Below are 24418 nucleotides of genomic sequence, written 5' to 3' on the forward strand. Positions count from 1 at the left end.
CTATTATCAAGAATGTCGCTAACCCTGTTAGAGACAAAAAAAGCAGCGCTAACCGCGGTTAACGCTGCTTTTTTACGTCTGGTATTTTTCTGACTTAGCCATGATATCCTATGGAAGGAGGATATCATGGCTAAGTTTGCCTGTCCCTATCAACAAGGTAACGTGCGATAATCTCACGTTAGCCTGTTAGCGTGAGGATTTTTATCGCTATTGAGATAAGGGTTGCTAATAGCACGCTATCTCAGTGATAAAAATTCACGCTAGCCGGCGATAATTATCCTAGCGCTAAGTGCGCTTAGAGATAATTATCGCCGGTTGTTGTTGATATGCCCCTTAATTCCTTGGTGAATGAACCCCAAAAAATATAAAATGGGAATTTATTTTACAGAGTTTTATATAGCGCAAACTTGACCCGAATTGGGCATCAGAGCGCTTTACATAGCACCAGTTGTGTTACATTAGGACACATTCAATTTTGTTAGGCACGGGCAGATTACGTTATTTGCCCAGAATCACAGGATGTTCAGCGTCATTGCCATGACTCGAACCCAGTTCCCCAGATTCAAGGTCGATCGCCCTAGCCGTTAGGCCAACTCCTCTCCCCAATATATTCAGGGAATATTCATCTGAAATTAGTACATATAGAAAGGATTGTACCCTCTTTGTAATTTTTCACTTTCTTTAATTCTTACTAATAGGCAGGTATGTATTTCAGGGCCACTCACAAAGGCATTTTTGGAGGGCCGATTTGCAAAAGCATTTATGAGTACGAGAAGGATTAATTTTTTTTACAAACTCTTAAATACTTTGTGAATCTGTCCCACAGTCTGGAAATCCCCTAATTTCTGGAGGAAAGTCTAAGGAATACAATCCACTTGTTGAATTTGCTCCAGAGTACTGTCCCAAAGATGGAGGATATTTAGTTGGCAAGTACCACTCTGTATTTAGAGTTTCCTCAAAAATGGGAGGATTTCCAGTTCCTTCCAAACTCTAAATGAGGCCCTATAAGTCTAATAAAGGAGTGCCCTTAATTAAGGAGAATTTGGTGGCATACAAAACAGAGCAAGTACAATAAAAACAAATTACAGGTTCAAACAGTAGCACATCAACAGTTCACAAACAAAAAATAAACAATGAGGCAAGAGATAAAGAGAATATTTGGGGCCTGATTCATAGGAAGACGGTAACAGAAAATGTCAGGATTACCATTTCCACCTCTGGCCCTATATCTGCCCTATTGTGTCTTCCCTGTATAGTTAAAATCCTAAATGGTGGGGATTACTCTGCCTTTACTAGCTGTTCCACAAAGGTGCAGAGTTAACTCTGCTAGAAATAATAGCAGGCCAACAATGTATCTGTAGTGGCTCATCCACCGCCAGCTCTGGTGAAGCTCCCCTGTGAAAGACTGCCAGGGAACGACTAGTAAAGTATTGAAGTAGTACAGTTGTGGGTGTAAGTAACAAACGCGTCAATAGAGATGGCAGATAGGGTGAAAGCAACATAAATAAGAATCTGGACGCCTGTGCTAAAAGTAGGGAAGCACATTGCATACTCAGAAATAATACCTAAGCGCTTATAAAATAAAACAAATGGGGCCAGATGTATCAAGATAGTTATTTACGATTCCCTAATTGCGAATCACAAGGATTTGCAATTAGAGAATCGCAAAATGCAATGTATGATGGTATATAGTACACCTTTTGCGATTCCTAGGGGGCTCACAAATGACCTACCTCATGAATAATAATGAGGTAGGTCGCAATTTGCGACCCCCCAGGAATCGCAAAAATCACGGGGATGGTGGCCTGCTGAAATCAGCAGACCACCATGTCCGTGATTGCTTTTCAATAAAGCAATCTATTTATTTGTAAAGCAGCCCATTTTCCTTGAAGGAAAATGAAATGCTTTAGAAAATGAAAAATTTTAAGTTTTCTTTTCATTTTTAAGAGCAAGCAGTGGCCCCTGCGACCGCTGGGTGCTTTTAAAAATGGCTTCACACACATTCACGAAGGGGTCCCTTGGGGATCCTTTCCCATTTGCGAATGGGTTACAACCTACTTGAAGTTGGTGGTAATATGCAAATGTTTTGCAACCGCAATTGCGGTCACAAAACATTCCTGCGTACCGATGCGATTCGGCATTAGGAAGGGACACCCTAAACACTCCCCTTCCTAATTCCGAATCGCAAACCCATTTTGTGATTCGGTAACAGGTTACCGAATCGCAAAATTAGGTTTTCTGCCTCAGAAAAGCAATTTATGCGTTAGCAAACGGGCAGATTCTGCGAATCCGCCCGTTTGCTAAAGCAAAAAAGCATGATACATCTGCCCCATAGTGCGTTGCAACAAGAAGAGGAAGAACAAAGACGAGGAAGAACACATGTACTTGGTCATTAATCGAGGGAGGAGCTGACACAAGAAAGGAAAGGAAGCCTATGGGAGTTAATCAATTGAAATATTGCACATTAGCGTGACAACGAAAACAAGTGGTATGCTCTGGATGGGTTGCAAGCCCACTGAACAATATGTCTCGCAGCACAGCTCGCGCGCTGTGTAAGCCAGACTACAATTTTCTTTTTTACTGTAAAAGCCATAGGGCAAGGAATAGCAGCCCCATAAGACCGCACACTGCTTATCATGTGAGAATGGTTGGATAACTCAATCATTTAGTGGAGAAGTTAACTTTTTGCAGACAGTTTTTTGTGTATACGATATTACTGTAGTATTTACGCAGCTCTCACTTAAAAAACATGACTACTTAACTATTATGTTGATGTTTCGCAATACATGTAGAGATCTGCTAACAAATGCATCACTAGCACCTCCAGGTGGGCAAAACTAGAAAGGGCAGCCAATTTCCAAATTCACTCACAAACTTTGTTGGAAAACTCAATCGGTATATCGGTAGAAATGCCTACTTCAGGGAAAATATTTCAGAGTTATGAATTAATAAAATTAACTCAATTTATCACAAAAGGACTTATGAAACACGTGAGCCGGGAAAAATGTTAATAGAATACAGCTACATTGCTACAGTATAAATCTCAGCATGTAATATTCAATGCACAGTTACGCCCCCTATTGACTTTGATGAGATCTCATGGGTTTTGTTCGCAAACTACGTGGACGACACCCAGCTAATCCTATCTTTAGAAAATAACAGCCAGAGCCAGATAGAAGGGCTACATGCAGGGCCGGACTGGCCGTAGCGGGCACCGGGCAATCACCCGGTGCGCCGCACGGGTGGGGGCTGGTTTTGGGCCCCTGGGGGCCGTTTTTGTTACAGGGTCGTTTTTGCAACATAGCTGCAAAATCGGCCCTGTAACAAAATCGGCCGAAAACCAGCCCTGGCAAAGAGCTCGGCGGCACCCCAACCCCCATCCCTCCTCCCCTCCCCCCCCCCCCCCTCCCACCCCAGCCGGCTGAGCACTTTGCCAGGGCCGGTTTTGGTTCCCAGTCCGGCCCTCTGGCTACATGCCTGCATAAAAGAGATGGCAAGTTGGCTTAGGAGAAATGCATTGAAGTTTAATGAAAGTAAAACTGAGTCCTTGTGTTGCTCTCCCTCTAAAGTGCCACACTCACTCCCAAGCAATTTATGGCCTTGGACTAGTCCTGAGAATCTTAAAACAGTTCAGTCAGTACGAAATCTGGGAGTAGGGGTGAATGAAAAACTATCTATGGAGACTCAAATCAATAATATGTCTGACACTTGTTTTAGACTGCTGAGGAATCTTAAGAAACTTGTTCCAATGCTACCCCATCCAGCTAGGAAACTAGTGTACAATGCACTGTATTATGCAGAATTGATTATTGGAACTCAATCCTACTAGGTGCACACCAGACTACCTGATCAAGAGCAGGATTTAAATTCTAGCATCTAAACATTCCTTGATTAAATTAAGATATGACTCAGCCTCAGGCACCTTGAGGGAGCTTTGCTGGCTACCAGTAAGGGAGAGAACTGTTTTTTAAAGCACTGTGTATAGTCTGCTTCACTATGAAAGGAACAGGCTCTTTGTTATTATAAAGGGAATTCAGTTCTTACAGGCATCCTCATCTGCCACATTGGTATGCGTGCCAAGGTTTAGAAAAGCAAGATCGGGTGGAAGATCCTTTCAGGTCAAGGCAGCACAGTTATGGAACAAACTACCAGCCCCCATTAGAACCAATATGCTTCGTTTTAGAAAGAATCTAAAAACTTGGGGGCATATTTACAAGCAGGTGATAAAAAATTATCGCTGCTTTTGCGGCCGTTTTCGGCTGAAAAGCGGTGATAATTTTATTGCCTAATTAGCAAGGCCACGCTAACGCGTGAAACCTTGCGTTACCATGGGGATTCCTAACGCCCAGCTTTGCATCTCTAATGAGATGCAAAGTGGGCGTTCCTGACCTGACATGACAGGAGAAATGTCGCTAAGCGACATTTCTCCTATCATCAAGCCCCACGCTATGAGGCATAGCGTCAGGAAAAGTAGCGATAACCCCTGTTATCGCTACTTTCCTACGCCTGCTTCAGGACTGACTTAGCCATGATATCCTATGGAGGGTGGATATCATGGCTAAGTTTGTGAGTCCCTATCAGCAAGCTAACGCCACATTGCGTGAGATTATCGCTGGGTTTCCAGCGATATTCTCACGTTAGGCAGTTAGCGTGAGGATTTTTATCTCAGCGATAAAAATCCACGTTAACCGGCGATATTTATCCTCACGCTAAGAGCGCTGAGCGATAATTATCGCCGGGTGTTGCTGATATGCCCCTTAGCTCTTCCCAAATTGAGAGACCTAAAGTTCCTGATATTAAGGCCAACTGTGGTGGAATAGGAGGCTTTATTGTGTTCAGGCTATATAATAGCGCCATGATACCTGCAAGGTGAATGCTGCATTCTATACATATCTGCCGTTATAATAATAATAACAATAATCATAATAATCATAATAATAATCATGTGTCGCAAATTCTAATTAATATGCAGCAAAATGTAAATCTGAGAAAAAACTTTGAAGAAATCTTTTCGCACATAAAAAAAGCACCTTATTAAAAACGTTTCAACCTTTTAGAGCAGGGTCTAATTAGATTGTCTTGACATGACCTGACATGGTAAACGTAATTTTGCCACAAGAAAACCCTCCTGTGGAAAATGTACTTGCCAATGAAATTACATTATATTTTATTATCAGAGGATTAAATGATAATTATGGATGAATTGCAATACCACAGTTTTTCAGAGGATTACATTACACTTGTGGATGAAATGGTGTTTCCATTGTTTTCCGGAGAATATGAATGACATTTTGCTACCACTGTTTTTCAGAGGGTTTCATTTCACTTAAGAGTGAAGTTATATTACCACAGTTTTGAAAAGGATTCAATTACAATTATGGATGAAATTACCTTACCACTTTTTCCAGAGAATTAAATTACACTTAGGGATAAAATTAGGTTACTCCTTAGGATTACACACTACTATCCTTCGCTAAATAAGGCCCTTTCTGTACATCTTCCCTCCGTGGCCAATGCTACTGAAAGGGCCTGATTAACGTAAAATATTTTTACTGCTGGTACTAAACTGTCTAAATATGCTGCATTTGGGAAAAGATGTTTATTTTGGAAGTGAGGTTGTAGGTTAGAGACTGGAGGCAGTAGCGTCCGGTATGGCTCAAAGATGGGGGGTCGGATGTCAGGGGTCGCGGGGGGATTTGCGGGGGGTAGTGCGGAAGAAAAAAGAATAAAACCAAAATAAAATTAAACGCACCTTTCCGGCGGGTCCCGCTTCTTTTCTGCTCCTGCTCTCCTGCCTCCAAAAGGAGCAGGAAGCGGGCAACAAGGCTCCCTCCCCTAAGCCAATCACAATGCTGCAGGCAGCATTGTGATTGGTCGGGACGGCGCCAAGCCAGGGGCTAGTGGGGTGGGCATGTTCTCCATGCAGGCTGTAATGCAGCCTGCATGGAGAAGCGCAGAGTGTGCATGACTGGTTTGGGTGCCCTGAGAGGGCTGACCAAACAGTCTTTGCGCACTCAGGAGTGGGCAAACCACTCCTCCCCTGCTCAAAGAGCAGAGGACCCCGCCCACCCGCCTGCCCGCAATGCAGAAAGCAAACAAAAAATGGTAATATCTAAAGTTACTGCCATTTTATGCTTTGGCTTTCTCGCACTGCGAGAAAGGAGTGGGGCGACGCTCCTCTGCCCTAGTGGAGGAGCTGCCCCTGACTGGAGGTTGTGGGTTCACTGTTGTGTAACTATTGTATGGATGGATCGAGAATCAGCGCTAGAAATAACAGCAGTAGAGGAGGATTGTGGGAGCAGCGTTGTTACGTAAAGGGCAGCATTAGAGAGGAAGTGAGGTAGGGATGAAAATCATGGCGGAGGTGAAAGCGTGACGGAATGGCATGGTCGTGTTTAGAGTGGACGGAGGAGAAGCAGAGCACCACTTAGGGAAGCATAGAAAGGGTGCCAGTGACAGAAGAGAGGAAAGGTGTGTAGAGCTGGCTGGAGTGGAGGCTTGACAACAGCAAGGGCATTTGTAATATTGATGAAGAGCAGGGGTTAGTTTAGCCACACTCAAGATTTAAGCAACAACATAGAGAGTGGACAACCTTTTCAAAACATACATAACGTACACCATTATTACTGTGTGTAATAACCAGATAAGACTATTTCAAGAAAGGTTTATTTTAGCAGCCAACTAAAATTAAGCTAGATTAGAACATCATATCTTCGAAATGCCTATTTTTCCTTACACATGTGTGGAGTTTGCCATTACTGGATATTCACACTTTCCTTTAGATACATCTTGTAAAGAGTGAGGATGTACACTAAGTGACATCGGTGACACAGATTTACTGGTGGACAATCGTGGAATTCTACTTACCTTTTTAGGTAGAGCCTGAGTAAGCGCGCATGCGCTATTCAGCGAGACTGCTGTAGTGGAGTATGGAAGAGAAGCTCCGCCCACTCTTCACCCATGTTTGTCACTGACTTGTGTCAGTGTCCTTCCTAAATGCTGGCGTCTGATTCATAAAGAGGCTTGCTAGTCCCTCCTTAGTACCACCTTGTCTTAATTTGTCACCTCCCAAGGCGACAGGCCCCTTTACTTCGGCTGTTACACTGTACACCTTCTTTAGTCTGTGGGCACTATTTTTATTAATGAGTTTCTCCTACTGGAGACAGCACATGGGCGCCATTTTCAATAACAACACGGGCTCCTGGTTTCACTTAAATCCGGGCTGCCGGCATTATCTCAATCCCCACCCACTACGTCGCTGTTTAATCTTGCTTTGTCGCTCTCATGTGTTTCTGTCCCCCCCCACCAAGCAGACCAAAAACCCCGCCTCCTCCACGAGCCCACTGTGTTACCGTTATCCTTGCTTGTTATCCCATGGTGTTTGAGAAGGACGCAAAGTATCTGTGTTGCTGCTCGGAATGCCCCTGTAGGCATAGTTCCATAGTTTGTTTTAAATTTCTGTAACCGCGTGCTGTGAAATGTGCCTAAATGAATGTAATCAATCCACATTTGTGCCATAAACTGGAACTGTGATGGAAAACATAACAAAACATGCATACTTTTCCAGAAATTGATACTGACTTTTTAAAGCACAGTGGAGAGGTACAAAACCTGCAGCGTGCATGGTAAGGTTTTGGCCTTCTCTGAGGTGGGCTCCAGTCGCCGGAATTCACTGCTGTGAGAAATGCACCCACATCTACCGCTGCAGCTTGGCGCGAGGCCACCTGCTGCCCAGGCCCTCCATGAGCGACACCAGGACACTCTGTCTTAGATACCAGCCAGGAATGCGTGTTTGCTGAATACGGCTTCGGCAATCGGAGCCTCGTTCAAACAGAGCCAACTGTGAAGACCCGTATATCTATCTCCAGGGGTTTGTGCAGGTGGAGATTTCGATGAGTGTTTTCGATTATGCCGCGTTCGATGACTTGTCATTCAGAAAGGCCGGCTCGGAGAGTGGCTCTCAAGTGGTAATCCCGCACTGCCCTGCGAGTTGAGTGTGTACACGAGCGCCTTTGTTGTTCCTAGCTGACAGGGTGAGTCGCGTTCTTGCACTGTTGTCGAGCAACTGTTCTCACATTAAGTGGCTGTCTACTCGGATGTGAAATTGTTGTGACGTTTCTACGTGCGCACATCTTATAAAGTGTAGTGCTCCACACTTAAAAATCTTTAGCACTGAAAGCAAAGTTATGGGCATTCTGGGGTGCATAAGGGCTGCTGGGCAAAGCCCTTTTCCCCACGTAGTCAATGTCTATATCAAGAGAAAAACATTTGTAAATATTGCAGAAGCACATGTTTGTTTACAGCGCTAAATATTGTCCTTTTGCGTTATCTATTATACCAGTTCAAGCTGAAGAGAGGTGTAGCTAGCCAAGGGGCGCGGTTAGTTCGCGGTCCCATTTATCGGGTACTCTATTAGCTCCAAAAAATTGAATCGTCTTTGACTGCAACTGTTTCTTTTTTAAAGGTCAGTTCACATACTTTGTAAAACATGATTACAATTTTCATTGTTACAACTTAGGTGTTTTCTTCTTTTTGTGCTCTGGACAGTCCTGGGTTTTTGTTCCTGAGTTCACAATGTGGAATATCTGTTTTTGAAGTCTCATCTGCTGTTTCCACAAAACCAGTGGGGGCAGCCAGCGTTTTTCGGTGTCACTTCAACCTACAAACAAAAGCATCAATGTGTTGTTAACAATTGTATTGGGGGTTGAATAATTTGTAATCATTCTGCTAATGACTTGCTTTATGATTCTTTCCACTGCTCCTTTCTTCGGAACAGAGCCTTACACCGCACTGTAAAATTCCAGTGCCACAGCCCTTTTTCGTGCTGCATCGTCTGTTCTATAATTATTACTCAAACTCCCGTTCCACACTATTTTCTCCAATTTCCACTACAACAATTGTAAGAAATCTGGCACTCCTTTGGCAGTTTCTGCAGAGAGGCCAACAATAGAATGGTATGGAGTTTTAATTCTGTTCATACCTGTAGTATCCTGCTGGATGCAGTCTAGTGTTTCTACTGTCTGTAAACCCACACTAAACACCCACCCACCACAGGCGTCACCTGTCAGGTGACTCTGATAATAAAAGGGGCCGAGTGCACGTGCTTCTGGCCAGTTACTAACTATCCATCCAATGTCTGTGTGCTGATTCCTGTTGCATGTGGGCCTAGCGCCCACACCACTTTACAATGGCGACGAGTGGGTCTTATCCCACGTGTGCTGTGGCTTCGCCTCCCCCGGTCCTCGTGGGGGAAGCGTAAAGCCGATTTAGACGGTGACGGGGAGCCCACCCCGCACCGCCGCGATGACCTGTGGGCGAGCAACACGCCCCAGCGTGGAGGAATTGGAAGTCGGGTGCCCACCCCGACGCTGACCCCGTCGCGCTTGCCGCAGTGACCCCGGTAGGGGAAGTGCCCCGAAGAAGAGCGGACCGATCGGAGCCCACTCGCATCGGCCGCCACGGAGTGCCCTGCAAGTGTGAGGAACCACGCGGAGCCCAGCCGCGTGGAGGAAAGGGCCTGCCGGCCGAAGGTGAGGAGCCGCACGAGGGAGGAAGTAAAGTGAAGCCAGCGGGAGCCCATCCCGCTCCTTCATCCCCCGCGACCAAGTGTGGCCTGCCCGGAGTGCGTTGAGGTCCGCGGGAGCCCACCCCGCATCCGACCGTGAAGAGGAGCTCCCTGCGAGAGAAGCGAATGGGAGCCCACCCCGCCGCAACGGCAGAAAGCAAGAAGTGGCCTTTCCCCACCGCAGCGCAGCGTGTAGTGTGAGGCTGCGGCGGTGGGGTGGAAGAATGAGATGGCGGCATCCAGCCTGTGGCCGAGCGAAGTGGCACCAGCACCCCCCCTGCGCAGCCCGAGTGAACGCTGTGCCCTACTGCAGGTGAGGCACTGAGGGAAAAAGCCGGTTCCGGTAATGGCGCTAACCCTCCCCCGCCCCAGACAGCGTTCGCGCTGAGAAGCTGCCGCGGGAGCGGGGAGAGCGAGAAACAGAAGCGGCACCAGCACCCCCCGCGCGGTCCATGAAGCTAGGAGACCTGTGGCGGGGGCGGAAGAAACCGATTGTAGAGCAGAGCCCACCCGCAGCCGCAGCATCTAGCAGCGACCTCTGTCTCCTCCGCCTGCCCCCTGCGCAGCGTGTGAACCGAGAGGCTCCTGCGGTGGGGCGAGGCCGAGAGAGGAGACAGCGTGAAGCCCGCAGCCGGTCGGAACAGCTAGAGAGAAATGCCCAGGCAACCTCCTAAGGCACAGGGGGCAGAGTAAACAGAGAATATAAACTAAAGGGACTCACCGGGTGTAGCGGAGTCCTTCGGGGGTGCCCAACCACTGACATGTGCCCTGAAGAGCGGCCGGTGACCATTCTAAGCAGCCCCCAGCAAAGCAAATAGGCTGCCAGGAGCAACGAGTGTCCATGTGTGGCCAAGGAAGCGCAAGGGGAAAAGGACACCAAAGAACAGTGAGTTGACTGCCCTCCCCCATCTGCTCCAATGACTGCTGGTGCAAAGGCAGAATCAGGAAACCAGCGAGGTTGCAGAAACAAGGGACAACGGCCTGAACTGCCACAAGTCAACCCTGCACTGCCATCTAGTGGCCAAGTGGTGGTACCGCGCCCGCTAATGCAAACATGGCAAAACGACTAGGACATAGCAAAGCCTGCCAAGGAAGGCCTAGGGGAAAACTGGGCATGGCAATCTAGCAGGAAAAGAAAGAGAAGAGGAAGTACCAACAGGAGAAGATCAGTTGTTTGCAGCACATGACTGAACGACAAAGAGCACTCAAGGAAGCTCCATGCCAGAGTGGCACCAAGCCACCACACGGTTTTGGAGGAGAAGGACACAAGGTGCAGGGACGCGCCAGAAGTGCAGGAAGTAGGTACCCCGCAGATAAGGCGACACAGTGAGCGAACCCTAAGAAGAGCAGCAGAGCAAAGACACGAGCGCGCAAAGAGGAGTAACCAGGAGCAGGTCGACGGAGCGGTGGCGCAGACCACCAGAAGCACGAAGCTGAGTCTGAGGGAGAGCACAGCGGTACCTAGTGGCCACAGGTTGCCGCTGCAGCAGTAAGAAGAAGGAGCGCCACCAGACAAGCGAACAAGGATTCAGGAGCTCAGCACCCGGCAAAGTGCGAAGACACGCAAGAACAGCAGACACTGCTCCAGGAACAAAGGAGATAGAGGAACGCGCAGCGAGTGCACCCAGGAAGGTAGTGGAAGAGCACCGTCAGAAGCGCGCCACTGCAACGCGATTGCAGGGAAGAAGAGGTGGTTGCAAGAGCCACCAGAAGCGCGAAGACCCGGGAAAGGGGGAAGAAGCCGACCAGCCAGATGGTCGCCAGCGAGGGGAAGAAGCCGACCAGCCAGATGGTCGCCAGCGAGGAGAAGAAGCCGACCAGCCAGATGGTCATTTGCGTAGCTCTTGCACCATGCAAAGTGGTGCAAGAGTGACAGAAAACTTAAGACAAGTTTTGAAGCCATGCAAAGCCACTTTGCATGGCTCTGAGTGGCTCCAAAAATTTGGAGTAACCAAACGCAGTGCAAATTGCTGCGTTACTTTGCCCTGCCCTAGGTAGGCGTTCCATGGGCCTTGTGTGGGTGTTCCCACGCTACTCCCATGGGTTTTGGGGTATCCCCAGATTTACAAGAGCTTGTAAACCTGGGGATGTGCCAAAAACGTACACCTTCACACGAAAGGTGTAACAAGGAGAAATATCTCTATTTCTCCTTGTTTCTTCCTCTTTCCATGTTTGCTGCAATCTGCAGCGCACATAGAAGGAGGAAGATGCCTCGTCCTGCATGAAAACAATCCTGCATGCAACACAGGCACCCTTGCACCCTGGTACAAGGGTTCCTTTGTTGGCGCTAAGCTGCCAAAAGGACACCAGTGCAAGGGAAAGTACAGGAATGCGCCATATTGCCTTAAATATGGAATATTCCTGCCCTTTACCTGTCATGCAGTGCAGCGCAGAGCAGCAAGATCACTTGTTGCAGTGCACTGCATGGCTTCCTCATAAATGATGCACTTTACCTTTAACTCTTCCATAATTTATACGTAAGGGGGGGCTATTTTCGAGCTGGTTTGCATCGCTGTTGCTCCACGCAATGTGGTGCAACAGCAACGCTAACCTTAAGTCAGACTTATGAAGCCAGGAAAGGTCACTGCACATTGGCCTGAGTTGCACCATAAATCTGGAGTAAGGCAGTGCAGTGCAAATTGCTGCATTGCCTTAGACTTCCCTGGGAATGCGTTCCATGGGTGTTGCCTGAGTGTTCCCACGCAACTCCCATTGTTTTTGACTCATTCCCGGATGTACCAGAACTGGCAGACCTGAAAATGAGGTAAAAATATGTGCCTTCCCATTAGAGGCTCATATATAACGAGGAATATGCCTCTCAAGATTGTTTTTGTGCAGGAATGTGTCCCTTCCTGCACATAAACCATCCTGCATGCAGTGCAGGCACTCTTGCACCATGGTGCAAGAGTGCCTGCGTTGGTGCTAGGCAGCTGCAACGGTGCCAGTGCAGGGAATAGGGCAAGAATGCACTATATTGTCTTAAATACGCAACATTCCTGCCCGTTCCCTGTCACGCAGTGCAGCGCAGCTAGGTGACTGGCTGCGCCGCACTGCATGACAAGTTCCTAAATAGGCCCCAAAGTCTTTATACATATGCAAAATGACCATTGACATTCACAATAAACATATAATTAGAAGACTCACATAAAGGAGGTTAAAGGCTGCCAGGATACCACCCTTACCTTCAAATGCACTTCTTTTAGGTCTCGCTAGAAAGAGCATTAGGTCTGCTAATTGTAAGGTATGTCAATGTAGCAATGAAGATAAGGCAGTAGAAAGGGGCTCACCCCAGGGAATACTTTGGAACATGACAGAAAATAATGATATGAAAGATTCGACCAAACACCACTTACTGGTCGTGAATGTCTGCCTTCACTAAGCACATGATATAGAATACTCAGGGCTGCTCTGCACACAGTACAAATCGTGCTAATAAAAAATGTGATACGAAATATTTAAAAAGCTGAAGCTATGGATTTTGACAAAGCTTTTAAAAATGAAAGGCAAAAGAGATGTTCAGAAAACGACACAATGGCGCATGTGTAAGATGAGGGATGGAAAGGAGAATTCTACCACACAACAGAGGTTTGTATTCTGATTTCACACACTGGCTATTTTACAGAATGATATGCAATCCATGCAGAGTCACGCCCACCAAACTCTTCTTCCGGTTGAACAACCTGTGGAGAATCCATTGCCAGGCCTCATGCTTTGTGGTACTGACTGTATCAACACTGTCACAAAAACAGAAAACCATGAGGGCACCAACAGTAAATGGCAATATTTGCAGCCACCTTTTGACTGTGATTTGTCCACTTTTTTGTACTGTTTTGTTTTAATTTTTCAGACACTTTTCCTCGTAGTTACAACCTGAATTTCTTATACTTTTTTCATTTAGTGTTCTATTGATTTATTCTACCTGTTCCTTTGTTTCTACATTTTTTGTTGTATAACCCTTCCCTTTTCTGCTGCTCTTCCATCCCATGATAGTTAGGAAACTCACATTTTTGCATGACTCATATGCCGATAACCACTTTTCCAAGAGCATGTGGGTCACCTTGTGGTATTTTGTATAGATGTGGAACTTCACCTTGTATGCACGTTTCAATGCAACCTCTAATGCAAATTATAAAATGTAATGCGGTAACTGTTGTTAAACTGGTGTGGACATGGTCAATATTATCCTATTTTTGTTGTGATCTAAAGTGGACCCAGCCGAATTGGACCAAAGTTCATAGGAATTTGTGAGGATTTTGTTTGTCATTATTTAGTTTAAAAAAAACTATTGGTGTTCTATCATAATTAACGTTCCTCTTAGATAAACATTTATTTGTATTTTTCTCCTTGGGCAGAGCAAGAAAAGAAGGACCAACCACTGATTGTCTATCCAAATCACAAGGCGATAGCGGCAGCTGTGGGTAAGGCATGGAATGAGTTGAGCTGCTCATGCAGGCGCTAGCCGTCACTAGCATATCCTCTTGCATCAACCTGAATGTAGCTGTATGTATGCATATGTTTGTATTGATATTCATATAGTGCACACCTCGCTCACAAGAAAGAGGCAGCGATATATGCAGGAGTATCTGAATTGTGCACCTATTCGATTGAGTAGAATATTGGGGGGATGGCCGAGGGAGGGTAGAATTCCTTCACTCTTAGGGAACAGGCTGGAAGAGCTGGAACCCATAGAAGTAATGGATGGAGTGATCCTTGAATAGTGCTATTTTAATTATATTTTAAAGGCACAAGGACCAAATTGGGGTGTCATTCCTGATTTGTAATAGAGCTTAAAAAGACTTGCCACTTGGACATTTCTTCTCTAGACGACTTCACCTCCAAGCTTGCGAGTACTTCTTGTGTTGTGGTCACTTCCTCCAATGGTTATTTTTTTCCTTCCATGGAGGTAGGTGGTTGTATATAGGGCACAAGTCTTGAAGATGGAATGGGCTTGCAGTGGTAGCCACTGTGAATCCTTCAATGAAGTGCATTGAAGGACCTTTTAATGAGAGAAGCAGTTGTGGACAAAATGATTCTTAGCAGAAGCATTGTTGAATATTGGATACCCGCAAGTAGGGTATTGCCATGATCTAAATGGGAAAGGATTAGGTCAGACGTTAGATCTGAAGTCTAATTGCATGAGGAAGGGTTCATTTTTTTGAGAAGTGAAAGCTGATACCAGGCTGCTGATTCTACTTGGTGGTGTTAGTTTATGAGGAGAGGTCACCATTCATGATGAAGTAGAGTGGTATAGGTGTATTGGAAAGTTTGGGTTGGAGTCCTTTCAGACAAATGTTTCTGAGCCAGTCGTTCAATTGACCTTTTCTGCTGCAGTTCATGCTGAGGTCAAATTTTTTTATTTTACCCTGAGCTTGAAGTGGGCATGGAGAATCTATGTTTTGATAAGCGTGAGTCAATAGTTTAGATGGTGGACGTCCTTTACTAAGAAGCAGTTCATAAATAATTAGGTGTTTTCAGTTCACTTAACTATTATGAGAGAGATGAATGTGCTTTGGGGAAAAATGGTGGTTCTGGAAGTCACTGAGATTTGATCCATCTGTTAGAATTTGTGGCAGTGAGTGAGGTAGGACGCAAACTACTGTTGTGCAATGGTATTGGACTCCATAATTATTGAATGATGATTTTTGAGGACTAAAAGGTTGTTGGCGTAGAAATTTGTAGAGAAATCCAATGGAACCAGAAGAAGGGGTCGGCATCGTCGACGACTTAGATGGTTTTCATTTCAGTGCTGCAATGTGGCCTGAAAATGGACTAATAGACTAGTAAACGGTCGCTCATGCCTATCTACTTTTGCAGTTAGCTTCCCCCTGCTTTCTCAAATACCGTCCCAAGAAACTGGAGGTAGATGATGGGTGTATAGAGAGTGAAGATGTTCAAGTCATTGCTAGCTTTTTCTGGACTGACAAGCTGTCTCCGGTTTTGAATATATCATGCAAGATGCCACGCATTATGGAAGCAGTGATTATGTTGGGTATATGGGCCAATATGTTTACTTAGAAAGACATTGGAAAGGTGAAGGAATGATTTTGTTATCTTAAGTGGTAACCTTGTGGGAAGTGAAGATGTCACAGTATTTTGAGATGATAAGTGTTTTTTATGTTACCCGTTTGAATGCTATGGCATGGTGTTGGTAACATTTTGAATGTTTTTTTGTTGGCGTTGGTGTGATTTATGTTTTTTATTATTACTGTGTAGAATAACGTAGTAGCAATGCATTTGTACATTGAGTGTAACTGTATTCGTAGGATGTTGGTGGATGTAGTGTTTGGCAGCTTTAAATAGGGATTTGTTTTCGTTAGAAGCTTCTATAGTGATAGCTTATGTCTTTTCCCTTTTGTGCAATTTTTTTTATTTTTGCAGAGAAATCTTTTGCTGCCAGAATGTTCTTGGATGTACCAAGGTAGGGAGAGACTTTGTATTGTAGATTGTGTTTTTAGTGGGGCATGAGTTTTGATGTTGTGGTCTTGCGTGGTGTGCAACAAGTCTGGGAGCATGTTGATGTTTGTTGTGGTGCTGTATGCATCAGCTTGTGGTACTTACTTGCTCAAGTGAGTTTATAAGGGTGTTTATGAAGGTACTATATCACAATTTAGATCAAACACAGTGATTGGTTGGGGTGCTTGTGTGTATTCAGGATGTGGATTGAGTTGGCCAATGCAACAAACCAGTCAAGAACTATTGAGATGGTAGGAGAGGGATTGCATGGAGTTGAGGACCACGTTGAGGATGCTAACTTTCTTATAAGTATCTCTCGTATTTTGTTATTTGAGGAATTGGGTTTTGTGGGTGTAAAGGAAGCCTTCGTTCATCATCTTGTGGCAATGACTCCGGGAAGGGAGAATATAATTTAAAAGATATTGTTGGAATAGTAAATAAGGTGGTAGGGATGAGGTCTGTGATGTCTTCTGTGAATGCTCTGTTTGTTTCAGGGATCCTGCAATCAGGTGGTAGGTGTAAGCTTTGGACATGGACACAGGCCGTATGAGGGTCTTCATGAAGAGGATATGGTGGGTTCCTGGAGCATCCATGGCCCAAATGATTATTGGAGAACTTCAAGGCAATATCTGGTTTTGTGTGTGCTATCAATGTCTGCAGGGCCAATCTTGATGGGAAAAGGATATTTCGAATGTATGTGGAGGTGGGGGTGTGCCATGTTTCCAAGATGAGGAACGTACCAACGTTTCTGGGTGGCAAAGATATCTGTAATGTTTTTAATGTGTCATTCTTTTGAGTGAGCACTGATTAGCATACAATGCATTGCATTGAAATGTCTTATTTGTCAGGCGGTGTTGGTGGTAATGAGTGGTATATGAATGAGATTTCTGGAGCTAGAAGTGTGGGTACACTCATTAAAACTTGTAGGTTCTTTCTGCACCTGGGTATGGTTATAGTGCAGTGGGCATCTGAGAGCAGATACATGAATTTACCTTACATAACTTGCATGATTTGGGTATTTCAGAAATAAATCTCACGTGTCCTTCTCAGTGCTTAAATAAACATGCACCCCCAGTACTCTTTTGCCATTCAAAATACTTTTTGCCCCATGACCACAAAGAGATTTTTTGCTATGCCCAATAATGCTGCAAAGTATTTCCAGCTCACTGTATAACGGTGTTGATGACCATTAATATCCTTTAGCATGCCACCGAAGCCTGGCCACAAATATTTCCAAAATGTTTAGCCTCTTGAAATAATAGAGATCTTTGGAGAAAATGAAGATTATTTTAGGGTTTCAGTAACTGCTTCATAGGGGTGAAAAACACGCAAATGGATAAAATATGCATATTTCATCAACAGGTTCAAGGTTAATCATCCCATGCAAAGTGTTCACTGGATATGGGAGCAACTCTCAGACTGTGGTTTGGTGGCTGGCAAACAACTCATATATTGATGAGCTCTTCCAAGATGGCCGTGTGAAAGAGGGACAATTTGTGTAAGTATTTTGGTCCATATAGTAAAAACAAATTTTACATCCCCTTTGGTTGTTGCATTCTGTTCCTTGAAAGCAGTAAGTATATACTTTCTGACTAAAGGGGTATAGGAAGACATATCTATGGAACTAGACATGTATGTGATCTAGAGGGGTGTACAAAGCTTGCAGTTGAAGAAAATTCCCGGGCTACTTTAGGGTTTCTTTCCTCCCATTATCACAATCTCAGTTTTGGTTCAGTTCATGCAGGTTGAGCCTCTTGTTCAGCCAAAGAAACACATGCTCTAGGCATGAAGTGAAGATTGCATGATTATGAAGATGTAAGAGTAGGTTTGGATGTAATAAGTGTTACATTGAAATTGTACTTACCATTGCTTGATAGACTGAGCCATGGTGTTACTGAGATACTGAAACAAAGGCAAGAAAGATGTGACCCCTAAGCATGACATATAGGGGCAGATTTATGATTCCTGTTGCGCCATCGGAACGTCACTTTTTGTGACGTTCCGTGGCGCAGAAGCCTGCGTGATATTTATCAGGCAGCACTGAGCCACTTTTTGTGGCTTAATGCTGCCTCATAAATATCAGTCCCTTTAACGCAGTGTTCTGCGTTAAAGGGGCGTGCAATGGGTGTTGCTGGGGGCGTTCCCAGCAACATCCATGGCCTTTTGACACTGCCGGCCGAGATTTACGAGAAATCGTAAATCTGAGGCAGCGCCAAAAGCTTACGCCTCCCCTGGGGAGGCGTAAGGGAGGCGCAACGGGGAGAAATATCTTTATTTCTCCTCGTTTTTCCTTTTTCTATGTGTGCTGCATTCTGCAGCACCCATACAAAGAGGAAAAACCTCTTGTGATTATTTTTGTACAGAAAGGTTTCCCTTCCTATACAAAAATATTCATCCCCGCAACACAGGCACCCTTGCACCATGGTGCAGAGGTGCCTGCGTTGGCGCAGGCAGCCCATTGTGCGCCGGCGCAGGGGAAAAGCACACGAATGCGCCTCATTTTATAGATACGGCGCATCCCTGCCCTTTTCTTTTGCCGTAGGGAAGCGCAGCAGGAAGGCCTGCTGCCCTTCCCTACGGCAAAACCTCATAAATCTGCCCCATAATTGTGAGTCCATAAACAGCGTGCTTTTTGTTGAAAAGTGCTTCAACACCTAATCAAGGCTAGCAAGCGCTATATAAATGCAAAGTGTTTCCTCTTCTATCCCTCCACAACCTCAATCCAAAGAACATGCTAAAATATCCACGGCTCAAATTAATTTCATATTTCACTATACTAATTCACCACTAATCCTTTTTGGGTACTGGAGTAAGCGCTATATAAATGCAATTACAATAAAATGTTATGTTATTATGAATTTCTAAAGCGCACGTTCACATGCAGGCCTCTTGGTGCTAAGTTTAATTCTGGAGTAACCGGTAAAGAAATCCATATCTAACTGTGGGCTTGGGTAAAAAGCCAGGTCTTCAGCTTTTTTCTAAATCGCAAATGGTCTGTTTCTATTCTTAGAGATGTAGGCAGAGAGTTCCAGAATTGGGGTCCCTGTATTGAAAAACGTGACCATCCTGTCGGTTTGCGTCTGAATCGAGGAACTACCAATAGATTCATGTGCGTGGATCATACGGTGCGCTGCGGGGAGTATTTGTGAATTCTTGAGGATATATACTTGGGACCTATGCCATATATAGCTTTAAACAGGATGCATCCTGTTTTGAACAGAGAGTACTGCTCCACAGGGAGCCAGTGGAGTTCTTTCAGCAGCGACCTGCTGTGACAATGTCTGTCTTGTTGGTAGATAATTCTGGTGGCTTGCTTTTGTATCATCTGCAGAAGGTGTTTTTGGTTTTGCAGTAGGCCTAAGTACGTCGCATTTGGATAATCAATTTTTGATAAGATCAAAGCAATAGTGATTTGGATACTGGCCTTTCGCCTGAAAAATCTTCAGATTTTTCGCAATTTCCAGAGTTGAAAAATACATGCAAAGGTGACCGAGCTGATCTGCGTGCTCATGGAGAGATCCAAGTCGATCTGTATGCCCAGGCTCTACCTTAGGAGTAGGTGCAGGGCCTAACTCCAGGGGCCAGTGTGCCGGAGTTCAGTGCAGGAGTTTGTTTTTGGGGATGATTATTTTTGTTTTTTCAGAGTTCAGTTTTAATTGATTATTATTCATCCAATTCTTGATAAATATCATGGTGTTTCTGAGAAACTCCTTCGAGTTTGTAGAGTCGTCAATGGAAAAGATCAGCTGCATGTCGTCAGCATAGTTGTAGATCTTGACTCCCATTTGACGAAGTCTAAATATGAGGGGGGGGAATGTAAACATTAAAGGGAAGCGAAGATAGAGAGGAGCCCTGCAGTACTCTACAGCTCATATTTACAGTGCCAGATTTGTAGGGCAAAAGCCACACTGATTGCCTCCGGTCCTCTAAATAGGATTTAAACCAACTCAGAGCAGCACCTCTGAGTCCAGCTGCAGCAACACGCTCCATCAGTATATCATGGTTGACGGTATCGAAGGCTGCAGACAGGTCCAGGAGAATCAGGGCCTGAGTGCAGTCCGCTCCCGCCTTTCCTTTTAGATTGTCCATAATGGATAGTATGACAGATTGGGTGGAGTGGGATGGACGAAAACATGGCTGAATGGCGTGTAAAACAGTAGTTACCTCTATAAAGGAGCTGAAGAATCTGGCAACATGGGTCTCCAGTAATTTGGAAGGAAAGGGAAGAAGGGATATAGGCATGTAGTTGTCCAACTTTTGAGGGCCAATACCTTGCTTTTTTGAGGTGGAATAACCACTGCTTCTTTAAAGACTGACGGCACAGTTCCTTGGGTCAGGATAGATTCAGAAGGCCAAGAATAGTCTCTGGGAATGCAGAATAAATGGATTTCTGTATATTAAAAAGAAAATATGACACAATGCACTGTATTGATTCTTATTTTTGGTTATGTTTGTAAAGAATGGATCGGATCCAAGCCAAAGCAGGTCCAGGCATACCTATTCAGATTTGCAGCCATTTAAATAGAATTCTGTGACCCACCGTATTGGAGGTGGAAGAGGGTTGAGGATTATTACTGTTGCTCAGTCTCTGTTAAGACTTGCAAGAAGTCACCTCAGCTTCCTTTCCTGAATAGAGCAATTGCAGATATCACAACAGTCACTGAGGGAATTAGACCCATACACATGTAACTTGATTTTCCATAGAGGAACAGCCATAACACTTCTTCAAGATTGTGACCAGTCACTGACCCACCTCATTGGAAAATGTAGAATCTTCTGGCATGGTACTTTTGCCTACCAAGCTGCCATCAAAGCACTCACAAAACATCAGTCTTTACAAATCACCAAAGTAATGGCCAAAGAGTGAGGGGTTTCATTCATCCATTATTATACACTCTCCCAACTTCTGTGCTGTAATATCAGTCTCCACCTGTGTGTGGCATCATCTCAACTCACAGGAAAAGCTATGTCCACCATAACTGAAGAAAATATAATGTATAAGAAGGGACTACAGTTTGATGTAAACTTTTGAATCCTTCTCCCTCCAAGGCTACTATAAATCTGCTTGTCAGTAACTTGACTTGAGTGCACACTTCTGTATTAATATTCATTTCATTTTCAATTTTGTAATTAATTTACTCTAACTTCCTTGCTGTTTTGGCATTCCTTTAACCCTCCAATAGGGATAACGCTTTATATTGAGCCAAAATGTAGCCGTATGGTTCCTTACGTTTTATATGTAGATTTTTTTCTGCTCTTGACAGTGACCGACTGCTTTTGTGAATTAGTAAACGTCTCTCATCTGTGCTGATGAAGGATCACTGCACAAACAAAGATGATCATGACATGGGAGGGACCTGATGCAAATAATATAACCAGTTGAATATACCATCAGTGGAAGGATTGGCTCAAGAAGCTGCAACATATCAGATAAATCTCAATTTTATCACTGCTTTTTGTAAGTAGTCATGCTCTGCAGGCTCTTTCTGCTATTTTTAAATTTTCTCTTTTGCCAAACTACAACCTTTGGCAATGAAGAAATCGTGGGTGGGACATGGTTGATTTCTTCGCCGCCCAACGCTGGACAAACCATGATTCCATAGATCCCGAGCTTTTGCTTTTGCCGGTCTGATCCTGACTTCATCCACATCGCCGATGTCCCTCCGGACATGGACACGGCCCCTTTTCAAGCCATTTATCCTTGTCTCCAGACACACCAATTACCATTCAACACGCTGAATCCTTCGGCACCACCGATGTCTCTTTAAGCACGGCTTTCTCCGCAACTCCAGCACCGTCCAATTTATGCCAACCCGGTCCTGAAGATGATCCTAAATAACTGGATCGAAACGTCATCGACCTGTCAGTGCAATTGATGGCGCTTACCTCCTGTGGTTCAATAGAAACTGTTCTCAAATTGTCTACAAAAATTGCAAATTATTGATTTGAACCACAATATTCACTGTATATATTTTCACTATTACACCTTGCGCCGTTCCTTGCTGGTATCACATTATCACTTGCGTCGCCAAACCGTTGTGTCACGAACACAATTGACCACCAAGTACAATTCGGGTTGTTCACGCAAATTAGTTTTGACTACAGTGCTGTCACAACTGTAATTCTCCTTTGTTCTTTGTCTTAATTTGTTTCCAAATATATCATGCCTTGCGCACATTCTTAACAAAGAACCTACTGAGAGTCTCCTTTTCTTTCATGTAATGTATTACACATGCTTACCTAACTGTCCGCCGAAATGATACCAGTTGAGAAATTATTGTTTATTTCACGTACCTACCCAAATCTCAATGTGGTTTATGGGTTTTTGCTCCTGTTGTTTAATACAAAACCTCATTCTGTGAGAGCAGCACCAGGATTGGGTAGTGCAGTGTCCTGGTCTGGAGGTTCCAGGAGGAGAGAAGACACCCGAGGGAAGACGATGCGCACAGCATGTTAGACAGGTAAGTCAAATTAAAAAAAAAAATTGCACCCTCCCTACTCCACCACCCTCGGTACAAGCCAGCCACCACTAAGTAACGTTGATTTTTAATCCCTATTGCATCTGGCTGGGGATCATGTCCTGGAGATCAGGAGTCCACGATTCCCTCACATAAAGCCAAGACACAAACCACAGACAGCAGCACTACAAACGTCACTTACTAAACTGACAAATCTTACGAGAACCTAATGCTTCCTTAACCCTGAGTCAGGCACCCTGAGCCATGTCACACCCCACTCTCACAGATCCCCCCATCAACCCACAAAAGTATAATTTCACATTTGCACAGGAGTAGAGTTAGTATTGGGGCAGTGGCCTTGAGGTGGAATGGGCTGTGCTGACAGTTTCAGGCCTCTGTGCAGCTATTGGAAGCCTAGCAGGTGCAATAATAATGCCCAAATAGTGACTGAAAATAAATAGAGGCTCTGAGCAGTGGTGGCCGGCAGGGGTAAGAGCGGTGAGGTGGGGCGGGTGTGGGGGTGGGGCAGGGGAAAAGTCAACAGACGACAGGATAAGTAAAAGCAAATCAAAATATTAAAAAAACATTGACCTTGAGCACGTTACATTGCTGACTCGGCGATGCGGCAAGCGCAAGGTAAGTGATTTTTTAATTTTTTTTTATTTACTTTTACCTATCTCTTCATCTGCCGACTTCCCCCCGCACCCTACCATGCCACACCACTCTTACTTGTACCGGGCACCACTAGCTCTGAGCAAATAGTCGATGTGTTGTTTCCTTAAGTATGTACTCATGCACACATCATCTAGCAATTAGATATTGAAATACTTCTCCAGACCCATGAGATTTTTGGCCTGATTAATCTGAACAAGACTCAACAAGGCTCCACTATATTATTCCTACGGTGGAGGAAAATGCATTAGTGAATTGTCCTCTGGATTCAGCATTTCTACTTGCAATTAGAGGATTTTTCATTATCAACAAACTCTAAATCAGGCTGTTTTCTTTATGTTAATATGTGATAGCAAAAGCCCTCTTGCAACTGATTTCAGTCAAGACATCGCTTATTGTCTACCAGTGCTTAAGAAATGAAAAAGCAAATGCCATTTGAAGAGTGTGGTTTAGATGCAAACTCCATTCCTGATGCATGACAGTGGGAGTTCAACAAAGTCAAAAACTTATTTCTCAGATCACAGACCGTCATATCACATTAGGCTTTTGCATGTATGGGCGCCAGTAGCGAATGCCTCGGGCAGGCTGAGGGATGCAAAGGATTTGGGATAAGCATTGTAAAGGTGGGCAGTGTCAATGTGTAAAGGTAGGAGGAAATGTTATGTTCTTGATGAAGCTGAGGCCTCTTATGTTCTATCAAAATGTATCTTTCAAAGTTTACATTTGACGACCAGTGCATGCATCCATACTGGAGGCCGTACAAGGGCGCGTACCAGAAAACTCTGACACAGGAAGTCGCACTTCTTAACCCCAACTTAGGGAATCATTTGTGGCTGGTGGTACCATGTTCCAGTAACATCATCAGAATCTCAAGTGAACATTATAAGCAACAGTGGTACACATAAAAGAGAAACTCAAGAGCGGCCGTTCCCCTGATGTGTGCAAACACTTCTCTGCCCTCTTATGACTCATTGAGGGCTGGGGTTTCTGGGGAAGTTACAAAGTGAAGTTGCACGAGTAGGAAGTTGTTGTCACACGCTTACTTAGTTTTGTGGTTATTGAGTGAACAAATACACTTCTGAAAAGCATCTTCCGTAAGCAAACAATTGAGGACGCGACCGCAGCCATGGTCTAGGACATGCCCACAGCTTTTTAAAAGGACGTTAAGAGAGCATATAGATTTCTTATCAATTACATACACCATTAGAATAATGAACCCACCAGATAAGCTGTGTTCTTTCATGTTTTATTGGCGTTGAAAGAAGAGTGG

The 24418-nt window shown here is 44.6% G+C and overlaps 1 protein-coding gene across 1 annotated transcript in view; it reads left to right on the forward strand.

Annotated features, from left to right (window-relative positions):
* LOC146805509 (interleukin-1 receptor type 2-like) overlaps nt 1-24418 on the forward strand; it is a 119125-nt gene that overhangs the window by 70801 nt on the left and 23906 nt on the right. Inside the window, exons 6-7 of the mRNA XM_085620510.1 lie at nt 13918-13983; nt 17381-17516. Coding sequence (XP_085476636.1) covers nt 13918-13983; nt 17381-17516 — 202 coding nt within the window. The remainder of the gene's footprint in view (nt 1-13917; nt 13984-17380; nt 17517-24418) is intronic.

Source organism: Triturus cristatus, chromosome 8 (genome assembly GCF_964204655.1).
Source record: "Triturus cristatus chromosome 8, aTriCri1.1, whole genome shotgun sequence".
NCBI lineage: Eukaryota > Metazoa > Chordata > Amphibia > Caudata > Salamandridae > Triturus > Triturus cristatus.